At 39.7% G+C, this 12008-nt stretch overlaps 1 protein-coding gene across 7 annotated transcripts in view; it reads right to left on the reverse strand.

The window, feature by feature from the left end:
• MACROD2 (mono-ADP ribosylhydrolase 2) overlaps positions 1-12008 on the reverse strand; it is a 789463-nt gene that overhangs the window by 261781 nt on the left and 515674 nt on the right. For all 7 annotated transcript variants that reach the window (XM_085542412.1, XM_085542411.1, XM_085542408.1 and 4 more), the window contains exon 7: positions 8594-8624. In XM_085542412.1, the coding sequence (XP_085398538.1) occupies positions 8594-8624 (31 nt within the window). The remainder of the gene's footprint in view (positions 1-8593; positions 8625-12008) is intronic.

A 12008-nucleotide genomic window follows, 5' to 3' on the forward strand; every position in this document is an offset into this window, starting at 1 on the left:
GCTGCTCCTCATCAGTCCCTGTCCTGCAGTGGTAACGAGGTGCTGGCCAGCACTCAGTAACCTCCAACCCACCAGCCAAAGCCCAGCACTGAGCAGTTTGTTTATGGGCAGCTCCAGAGACATGCACACCACTGAGTCCCTTCGCTCAGCCCAACAGGGAGAACTGAAAGATTACTCTGTCATGCCAGCATGAGGACTCATTTTTCTTCTGTGCTACAGAGGTCGCCCCCATCCCGCAGCCTGTGTTTGATTGTGATTAATTTGTCAAGCCGGCTATAGCATGGAAATGAAGAAATGGATTGCCAATTACAGTTAGTCTTCGTGCAGAATACCTCTCGCACTGGTGCTATTCTGCAGTAGTGACAGCTCAGAAATAAACTGAATTCAGCTCTATCGAGCAGAAACCTGAGCCAAAGTGTATTTTAGAGCAGCAGAAGGTGACTTTTCCCATCCTCCTCTCTAGCAGCTCCTCAAGTAGATGGCTGACTTCAGCCCGCCTGCCTGGCAGGTACACAAAACGGCTATCCACATGTATTTCTGTAGTCACTTTGTTAACAAGTACTGAACTTCTGACTTCACGCTCTTCCACAAGGTGCATGTTTGGTTCATCTATGCCATTACCGTGAAGCACACAAAAGCTGCAACCATTTGACTCTGTGCAGATGTTTTTGCAAACATCCAAACTTTTTCCTAAATATTATTCACATAAAAGTAATTTTTTACATACTGTGCTTCCTCTGCAGTAGGCAACATATGTTTTCACAAGTTGTTTAATATTTTGTTAATATAGACAAGTGGCTTAAATGGAATAATAGGATTTGGATAGACTATGAAATAGAAAACAATTTCTGAATGACCTGATTTTTTATCAATAATTAACAGGGAATTTGAGAAATAATGCCTCAATCCTGACTATGCGTGTCTGCAACTTCTTCTACACACTGATACAACCTTCAGCAGATTACTCAAGCTGCATAAAGTTAAAGCACATATACATATCTAACTTTCTACCACCATAAAAAATCAGTTTTAAAAAAAATCCCTTTTCTCTCTAGAAAAATCAGGCCATTGCAATACATGCTTCCTTCCATTGCTGTAATTTGTTGTATCTTATATAATTGTCTTTGGCATCACATCTTCAGACAGAAGAAAGGTGGAAGAGTCTCCAGCAGTCAGTGGCACACAGTGGCTTTCAGCCTGTTCTGAAGACAGAGAGCCAGAACCCTGTTCCAGCCCCAGGGTGGTCTTTTATTAATACCACCACATGGATGGCAATGCATGGAAATAGAGAATATGTTCTTGTAAGCAGGATCCTGGTTTATGAATGGGGTTAGTCATTCATTACGCTAAGTCATCTGACTCTTCCAGTCTTCTTCTGCCTTAGCAGCAGTTGTCCTTTCCAATGATGTATAGCAGCATTTCTATCTTGCAGAGATACAGAAAAGAGGACAATGCAGTAAGCAACCTTTGGAGGAAGAGACACCTTTGAATTGTCTTCCAGATACCTGGATAAGCTGCAGAATAGCAGGTCATTTTTTGTGATTTCTTACTTTTTGTTACAAGGGAGTAAGAACATATTTATCTTCATAGCAATAGAATTATTGCTTTTTATTTTATCTATTATTTTATTTTATTTTATTTTATTTTATTTTATTTTATTTTATTTTATTTTATTTTATTTTATTTTATTTTATTTTATTTTTATTTTATTTTTATTTTATTGTTTCTTTCACAGGCAACGTAAAAGCCCCGCTGTTCTTGTACATTCCTCTTGGTCACTTCTTCAAGCAATTTTCAGTCATCAAGCATCTGAATGAGAGATGAACTTTGTAGTTTACAGTAAATTTTTATAATTGGTGACTTTCTGTATTTACACTGCAATGATGTTTAGGGTCTCTAACGCTGGCCAGGGCCATTACAGTAGGTATTGTATAAATGCATAGAAGAGATTATGTTTCCTAAAGAGAACAAGAAATGGGGCAAATAAGGGGCAATCCCACAATGTCCTGTGCCTAGGACAGACTAGAGTCTCACTGTGCACTAGAAATAAGAAAAGAGAAAGTAGCTGTTTTCCAAGTACAATAACTATCCAACACTGACAAAGAATATACAGTTCATACCTTTGTGGTAAAACTAATTGTTACAGGTCAAACCACAAACAAAAGTCCTAGACAACATTTGTGTGTCAGAGCTGTAAATACTATTTCAGGACACGGAAACACAGACTAGAATGACTGTTCTGTTTTGATAGAAGTATTATGTCATAAGTCAAATGCAATATTAACAGAATACACCTAATGCTTTTCTAAATATGAAGTAAAGCAATTGTTTGGTATTAAAATAATTGTGGTTGATGGACTATCTTACCCTAGGCACTTTAAGTTTTTCTTCTTTTCCTGAATCCTATAGAATTTGTGATGTATAACTAAGCTTACATCCAGAACAGTTATGCTGCAATGTATGGGCATATAAAATCACTGCTACTATAACACACATCAGCTTCAGTGCAAGTTTCCAAATCCAGGAGTAGTTTTAAAGCTGTCAAAATGATACCTATTCTTCTTTAACTAGATTAATTTCATATGAAGTTCGTCCTTTCAAGGAAGCTCTGTGTCACAAAATTTGTCTGAAACCACTAAACTAGCTGTCTTTCTTTTTACATTGTGTTTAAAACTTAAAGGTAACAGATACTTCACATACAACACACTCTGTAAAACATGGAAGGCGAGAAAAAGACATTCTTATAATTGCAAATTTGACACACTGTATGACACTATATTTTAACGATGGATGCAGTTAAAAGATACCCCACAACAATATGACACTTTCCCCCTCTCAATTTCTCAACCAATTAGCTTCATAGAAGCTCTACCCTTTCCTGGTATGGAGAAAAGACCCTGAAAAGCAATCTGGTTTTGATGGCTTTGGAGATGTTATTGGCTTTTCCTGGACAGATATACATATACATCATTGTGAACCCAACTACTGATGAGTAAGAGCCATGCTTGGAGCTTTGAGATGTAAGCCTCTATGAAATAAGAGGAAAAGGGTACAGAAACAATTCTTTATGTGAAGCTAAGAGATCAAAGGGACCAATTCATATATACAAATATAAATTCATAGCAGTGAACATAATGAAGAAGGTAAGCCTTCCAGGCTTACATAGCCTTCAGTTCTTTATGCCCCTATAGTTTTTAAAAGAAAGAAGCAACTATATAGAAGCTCTACGTACCTCTTCCTGAAAAGGAAAAAGAGAAAGAACAACACCAGATGGCTACTGAGGAAAATATTCAGTGTTCAGTGTAAGCTTTTGAAGGATTTTTTTTTTAAGGACAGGCACTAAACAGTATTTTAATGAAATTTGGGATTAGTTCCCTAAGATTCTGGGGAAATGCTTTAAGTTGGGCAGTCAGCAAGAAAGTCAGAATAGATACATTTCTTGATAATCTAACTACATTATCCATAAAATGCCAATTTCCACAGAAAAAGAGAGCTTATTAAGACTCTCTTTTGAAATCAAATTTGAGTTTCTCCTTGCTAAATATGTCATATGAATGTTAATTTTAGACCGCTGAGAGCTCATTGATTTACACTTTCCAGTAATCATATTTTAGTACTTAAAATATGGGAAAAGACCGATTAGTATCACGGACACTACACTGTCTGAAATAAGAACATTGTTAAATAATGCATGCAACAAATTTTTATACAAGCAGTAATTAGATTTCTAGGATTACTTGAATATTATAATAGTCATTTCATTGCTGCTACTATTATTAATTTTAATAATAGTCTCATTTAACTGGCGATCAGTCCCAAAAGAAGCAACACAAAATGAGTTATCATACATCTTCATTTTCACTAAAATATTACATTACACAAATTATGGAGTAAATAACAAAATGCAATTAACTTCCCAATGAGTTACAGAAAATGGCTGTTAACGCCACAAAGTAGTGTCAAACAATTGACACAGTCTGGGTTGAGGGATGAGGAACTGCTGATTGGGTTTAAAAAATGGCTTAATAATAGGAGGGAATCTTCTTAATGGGAAGCTTTCTTACACAGCCTGCCAGATTTTTTCCCCCAACACAGAGCTTCTATAACATCTAATTTCTTATGTCATCACTTTAACATCATGACATTCACATGCCAATGACCACATACCGAACGATGCCATTGGTTATGAGGACTAAAAGCACTGGACTACAGATAAATATAAGGTCACTTTATGGTTATTTCTTATATGCTTGTGCATAGGAGGTCTGAAAAATTTGAAGCTAACTACTTCTGTGGAAAGATGACGGTGCAATCCTTATTAGAACTGTTCATTAAAGAAATACATATCTTAGGAATAAAATGCCAGCAGAAAATGAAGAGAAACAGATGGGAAAGATGAAAATAGATTGTCTCAACCTTTAGCCCCATGTAAGGTATTTGTTCTGCCTTTGAAAATGTTTGGTTTAGTCTCCCGACTCAGATTTTCAGAGGGCTTTTGCAATCCTTCTGTGGCACACATGCTGGTAATGCTGTATCTTGGATCAGCTCACAGGGAGAAGAGCTGATGGACGTGCTCCCAGTCCTGCGTGGATGGGCAGAATGAATCCTGATTTGAGTACAGAGGAGGAAATACTGAGGTCAGGACAGCTATGTGACAAGCTGGCACTACACCAGGGGCCTATATCTTCGCACAAAGACAAGGCAGAGCAGAGGATGTGTATTACCTTCCTACATCCCACCTTGAGACTCTATTACATACACCTATTCCACATGCACACTACACACATTATTTCACTCTCCCCTGCTTCTTCTTTTTTCTTTGCTTTCTAAGCCTGCTTTTCAGGCTCTGCTGTAGCAACACATAATAAATTAATCCTTGCAATGTTTTGCTATGGTCAGGCCAAAAGCTACAAGTAAGCATAAGTGGTCTGATTCTAAAAGAAATAAGTCTTACTCCAGTGTAATAAATGTGTTTAAAATGTGGTGAACCTGAACACTTCTACTGCTGTAATCACTGCAGACCCAGACTGAACGTTCATGGCTTTGGGTTTTTTTCTTTCTCTTTCCCTCTTTATGAATAAAAATAAAGAATTTTTAAAAAGCAAATAAGCATTCACAACAAAACCTAGAAGCTGCCATTATCTTCTTTCTCAAAAAGACTGATGATATTTTCATGAAAGTCAAGATAAAATATACAACTACGCTGATGCAGAGACAAAAAGAGATACAACCACAGATTGCTTCACACTGTCTTTTTCCCTTCTTTCCATTTTTTCCTCTCCTAAGTTTAAAATAACATTTAAATACTTGCTTATGTTGCCAGCAAGCAGCTTACGTTGCCAACATAAGTATCTAGGAACAGAAGCCAAGCCCTGCATTACTGCGAAAGAACACTAAGAAGGTAACAAATAGATGTGCATAGACCATAACATCCCCAAGTCTTTCCATTCGTAGTCCAACCCACAGTGAACTCTCAACAGAGCACGTGGCAAAGCATGAAAATTCCTGTATTCTCATAACCGTCGGCAGAGCCTTGTTTTAATTTTGCAGCTCATCAGATTTGTAGCACCGTAGCAGACATCCCTGTTCACTTTGCAGGCTGCAAATGCCATAACTTGCGGATAACTTCTTAAAGACATGATAATGAGGTGCTCTTCCATAAAAACTACACAAGAAAGTCACCACTTTTTACACTTTTTATCTTTTTCTTTTTTTTTCTGGCAATACCTCAAACATTTTAAGGTGGTAAAGATGAGGAAAGTGGATGTGATAATAGTTATCGCTGCATACGCTGAAAATCAGATGGCCTTAAAATAACTCTTTTTACCCTTCAGATTCCTTTTACCCTATACATTTATCTATGGATTTATTTTATCATCTTTATATATATATATACATATGTATATATATATATATACAGACAGCACAATTTCTTTGAAATGAGAAAGAGGCAAAACATAAGAGTATCCCTAAAAATAAAGTTGGCCTTCAGAAAGCTGAGATAATGCTAATATTGCTCTCTCTCAGGTCTGAGTGTTATTGAACACTCAATAATAATAATAACCTTGAGGTTTACTGAGTGGATCTGCCAGTTGCAGGATTGCCAGGGACTGCCAAGTACTGGGGCAGCACGTCCTCTGTGCTCCCGGAACAGCTTTATGTATGAACCTTTATGCTCCTGTTGTAAAGGAAAACATTTATTGCTACAGAACAGAGTAACCCAGGGATCCATGGGGACATGAGTCTTCATAACCTTTGCTTTCCTAGACTGATTATCAGTTTAGAAGCATATTAGAGCTGACAGGGGTCTCTTAGGAAAGGATAACACTTTTTTTTTCCCCTCCAAAGTGTCTTTGGGTAGACCTGTACTTGTTCTGCCATCCTTACAAACATTTTTTTACAGATTTAATCCTCCATTTGAAACCATCAGACTTTTGAAACAACAATATCTTATGAGTGAAACTTTTGCCAGAGCTCTTTAGGAGCTCACTGAAAACCAAGTGTTGAGTCCTGGCACGGTGCACTGTGGCAAATGGCCTTCCTGGGGCTATAACTCATTCCATCTGGAACATCCAGGGTGCTATGGCTGGAGAAGGAGCAGTAGGGAAGTGTTTGGGGAGGAAAGGCAGCCCTTTCCTCCGCCCAACACCCTTATGGAAAGCTGTCTGCCCTCTGCCAAAACCTCTCAATGAGGTTTGCTTTCTCTTCCTCAGTTTCTTTTTTATGGGAGAAAAGGAGCACTCAACAGTGATGCAAACAGGAAAGAACTGCTCTCCAGAGAAGTGTGACTACTTTCTCCTAATAATAACAGAGAAGACGAGCAATCTGGGCATTTACAAGAGTTTGGAGGAAAATGCAATCCAGATTCTTAAACTGGATCCATTCAGTTGATCACTTGCAAATTTGCCCCCTTCCACTTGGAGGTGAAAGTTATCAGACAAGGGTTTCTAAACGGGTAGCAACTGTTGCTATGGATCTGAAGTGAGAAATAAGGGCTGTGATCCTTCACTAGCATTTTACTGGGGTAGCCTGGCATTTTGTGGACAATATATGAGGCATTACTAATCATCCAGACCACCAGGAATGAAGCTGATCCACTTGCTTGCCTAAATGATGAAATTATGTTAAGGAATGTATGTATGCAGAGGGAAAAACACCAACGAAAACAGAAAGATAAAAGCATTCCTTGGAGGGGTCTGGGTGTACCTTACACCTCAAGCACAACACACAGCATAGTTTTGGCAATGAAGCTGTGGTCAAACACTCTTGAAAATACTGACACCTGAAGCCTGACACAGGGTTGCCTGTTCCACTGCTATAGTCGCGCCCAGCATATCTGGGAATGGGCAAAGAAGGTTCTTCCTCCTCCCCGCCCAGCTAAGCAGATAACTCTAATCCTCATCTGCTGAAACATCTTCTATTAAATGAACCAATAATGAAATAAAATGAACTATTTAAAACGCTATCTAGTCTTCATTTCCATGTACTTGTGCCATATCTTGCTTGTTTTTATGAAATCACCAAAATGCTTCTGTACGGCGACTTAAAAGATCAAAGTTCGACATCAAAGCCAACACCTAAAGGTAGACCGAGCCCTGAAAGTTCAGGAGGTGGGCCAGAAGCACAGAGAAAGGCAGAGCTGTTTAGAAAGTCACAGCTAGTGACCTTTGGTGTTTGCAAGGAAGGCATCCATATGTTGTTCTGCAGTAGAGGAAGTGCAGTTCAGTGGAAAAAGACACAGCACCTGAAGTGATTCAGATTGCGCCCTCTGAAGCTTAATTCAGATTTACAGTCGCCAAACAACCCATTTTAAACAACAGCCTAATTCAACGTATTATCATTTGTATGCGCTTACTGAAGCTAAATGAAAGAAAAATCTGCCTGCATTATTTTTGACATGGTAAAATACTTTTGTCCCCTGGTAAATTTGCACACCCTCTCACAGATTTCTCTGGATTTTTCTCCAAATATGGAATGATGCTTTTTTCCTCCTTCAAATATCATACCCAAAATGCCAATCAAAAGCAGCTGAACACAAGTGGTGGATTGCCTTAAAATTACAACCAAGCAAGTGATTAACTTTTTAAATAACCCTCTCCCTCCGTATCTTCAGGCACTATTAATTTGGATGCAAATTATTAAGCTAAACATGTGGAAACACAACTCAAGGGAGCAAAGACAATTTCACATTATCCTAGCAAGTTTGCTTGAGGAAAATGCACTTTTTCCCCATGTTGGACATTGGGGAGCCTTGCTTACTTGCCTTCTGGATGGAAAACTGTGTCAAAACCCTAGTTTTCTCTGTGGAAGCCACAAGCAGTGTGTTTAAGAGCCACCAGAGCCACAGGAGTGTAATCACAGCCATGGGTCCCGGCTGGCAGGCTGCTGAGGGCTGCATGATAGCATCCATTTATCAGCACGCTAGCACTCAGCCACAGTCAAAGGTTTTGGCTCTCTGTAATTTAACACAGTACAAAAAGATTTTCAAGTCCAACCGGCTGAGGAGACGTCCGATATGAAATAACCCTGGTTAAAATACTCATAATGGCAGAAAAACACATAAGCAGTAAGTGACATCTAAGGTCTTACTTACCATAAATTCCCGTCGAAATGCAGGGGAATGCCTGTAAAACAAATGAAAGAATGAACGTCAGTGGGATTTCTGTTTTCTGAACTTTTTATCAAAACCAAGCGTATTTTTAAGTGCTTGTTTTTCAGCGCCCAGCGATTACATACTGGAACCTTCACTGTTAAGACATTCAATCCACAGGCGTTTTTATGTCATTACAAGAAACACATTCCATATGTTTTCCTTACTGCCATGTTACTAAAGGCACATTCTTTTTCTCATCTCAAGCGATCAGCAACATTTGGACTTAGAAACATTATTGAAACTCCTTTTTGAGCTAAAAATTATTGCTACGAGCTGAAAATTAATGCTAGTACAGTAGAAGAAAGTCGTAATCTCTGGATATGGCTGAACGATGTTCCTTCAGCAATAAAATCAGCCTGACCAGCTTAAACCCCTCCCTCCTCTGCCTCTTGGCCTTGACTTGGTTTACCATATATCCTCTACTTTTGCTTCACTGAACCTTTCCTTTTTAACCTATTTTGTTTATTTTTCAGCCATGAGGTTCAGGATGATGGGGTTTAGGATGTGACCCAACACACAGCTGCACTGGTACGAGTCAGGTGTGCAAACTGGTGCAGGGAGAGGACGGAGAAGGTGACAGGAGAAAAGAAAGGGTAGTCATTTGGGAGTCAGATTGGACACGGAAGAAAATGCATCAAGCAGCACATTGTACTAGCAAGAACAGCCATTTACATTTATTAAGTGTGAGCTTTGTCTGGAGATTTTCACGCTTGCAAGTTGGATTCAGCTTTCCATCAGAAGAAACCAACATTGTACTGGGGGCACGGTTTCATGGCAAGGATGATATCCTTTGTATGTTGGTGACATGTGATATCACCTTTGCCTCCCACCTTGGACTGAATGTGTAGGTAGGAGAGCACCTGGGACAGGAGGCTCAAATATCCACCCTGGGGCCAACTCCAGATCCCCCTGGCGATGAGTCATCTTACAAAAGAAAGGAATTCTTCTTTGCCTAATGACTCAGGAAAACATTATTCAAAGTTAATGCTTTCTTTATATTTAACCAGGGAATTAATTAGGGAATGGTGATTAAGAAAGGAGAGGTCTAATGGAAAGAATACAGCCTGCCCTCCCCTCTGAAAATACTTAAGTAAAATAAAGTGGGGGAGAATTATAGTCTCATTCCTTCTCACAACCACTACAACTTACATCCTGAAAAATACTTAGCTTTGTAGTTTGTACCCAATAAATCACAATGAATCAGCTCTTTAAGGAAATGAGGAATGGAGGGGAAAAAATGCATATGGCTACATAGCTGAGGCTGAGGTGACAACAGACATTCCAGCATTAAAGGAGAGGCAAAAAGGCTGATTTTGTCCAGATAAGGTTTCAAATCTTAAGAGATAATTGCTGCAAACAAGGGTTTTGCTCTCATTTTTCCACAACTGCACCTGCCTTACTTCTAGCAGCCATAGGGAATGAGAAAGGGAGGATTCAGGTTTCTGCTCCTGCTGACCCTGGAACTAACTGTACACAGGGAAACAATCTTCCAGCACCTCTTAAGTCCCAGCAATCTGCAGCTTCACAGGCTGCATCTCACAGGGCACCTCACGGGATGCAGCACCATCAATGCAATGTCACCATGCTGGGGGGCCACAGGCTGGGGAAGGACAGGCTCTGCAGCCCCCAGCACAAGTAAGAGCATCCCGCACTACCTCCCACTGTGTCACTGAAAATTTAGTGCCCGTGAAAAGCAAAGGGCAGGTGTCTGGTACAGCATTCAAGTGAGACGGCATGAAGCCCTGATGACCATCCTAAAGGGATGTGCAAGACCAGCCATTGGGTTCAGCACAGCTGCCTGGATTTCACAGAATGCCAGAACAGCTGAGGCTGGATGGTGCCATTAGGTCCAACCCCTGCCTACCTGTTGCGTTTATCAGGGTCCTAGGAGTCAAACACCTAAAGGGAATCCTGCACCATGCCAGTGACTGGGCTTCCTTTTTAGCTTTACTCAGAAAAGAGAAGATGACACAGCTGCATTTCTAGCATTGTATGACAGACGCTTATCACATTTCTCCGTCTTTATTGACAGAATATACCGCTCAGAGGCTGTTTAGCAAGTTTTAGCTAGCAATTTGAGCTGTGCACTTCTTAATATCTATTTTAAAATTACTGCATAGACACATCATAATCATTACCTTGCTTTCAGTTCCTATCGCCTACCCGAAACATATTGGAGTGAAGCTGCAAGACGGTGTAAAATCCCATCAAGCTCCTTCCAATACCAGCCTCTGCCATAACTTAGGTGAACTCTGCCCTCTCCCTCATTCAGAGATGATCACTGCATATAACCAGCAGGTGTAATTTCGTAAAACATGACAGCGCTTTTATTCACTCAAGAAAGGCCCATGCCTGAGATCACATATCAACTATGTTTCCTCTTGGCTCCTAGGGAGACAATTTAGTCTAGATGCCAGGTTGAAATTACTGGCAGAGCAGTAATGGGGAACTCACAGCATGGATATCAACATACTACAATATTTGGCTTATGGACAAAAGATGTTAAGGTTTCTAACCTTTCCTGTGCATAATATCTTAATTATATATTTGATTTCAATAAAAAATCTAATTTCGCAGTAGGAAACGTTCATTCCTATTACCACAATAAAACGTTTCTCACCTTAATTTGTTGTCAGTAACTGCTATTTATTGACTAACCTTTAATTTTGTTGTTACTGAAGGAGCATGTTTGCCTTACTTGGGGGCTAATAAGCTATGCTACCCTGGTAGCACTCACACTGGATACAACACTGCAGTAAAACACAAGAAATAATGGCAAGGGCTTCCTACTCCACTGCTGCCATCATCTAGAGAAACAGACTAAATTAAATCAGCTGTGTGAATACCGCAAGACTGAAATTGATTTAATTCCTACAGGAGAGGATGTGGGTGCTCAGCCCCTGGTACTCTCTAATTTAATGTTTCTTTACTAAGGCTACAGCTAGCAGCGCTAATTAGGCTGAAACATAATGCAGTTTCAGGATGGAAATTTACAATAGTTACCAGGTGGAGGCCAAGTTGGACTCAGACACTTCAATAAGGGGGACCTGGGTATTAAATACTTAAAGGCTTGTCTACAATAGGGGGCTCTAGCTCACACTGAGCCACAATGCATTAACAGTTATACATTAGATTCATACAACCGCTAGGTCTATGTGAGCAGCTGCCTCCTACCGTAGCCCTAATAATTGCTTCCACAGAGCAAGGGCTTTTTTTAATTTAAGTGCTCAGCATTCTGCTTGGGCATCTCAGTGTCATTTCTTCCACAACTGAGCCCCATACAAGGTAAATACTTGTCTTCCAGCAGACAAAAGTAGTATCAAAGACAACCGAGTTTTCTCTGATTTCGGCGCAT

Source organism: Coturnix japonica, chromosome 3, assembly GCF_054131305.1.
Source record: "Coturnix japonica strain WE chromosome 3, WE-NBRP24, whole genome shotgun sequence".
NCBI classification, from domain to species: Eukaryota; Metazoa; Chordata; class Aves; order Galliformes; family Phasianidae; genus Coturnix; species Coturnix japonica.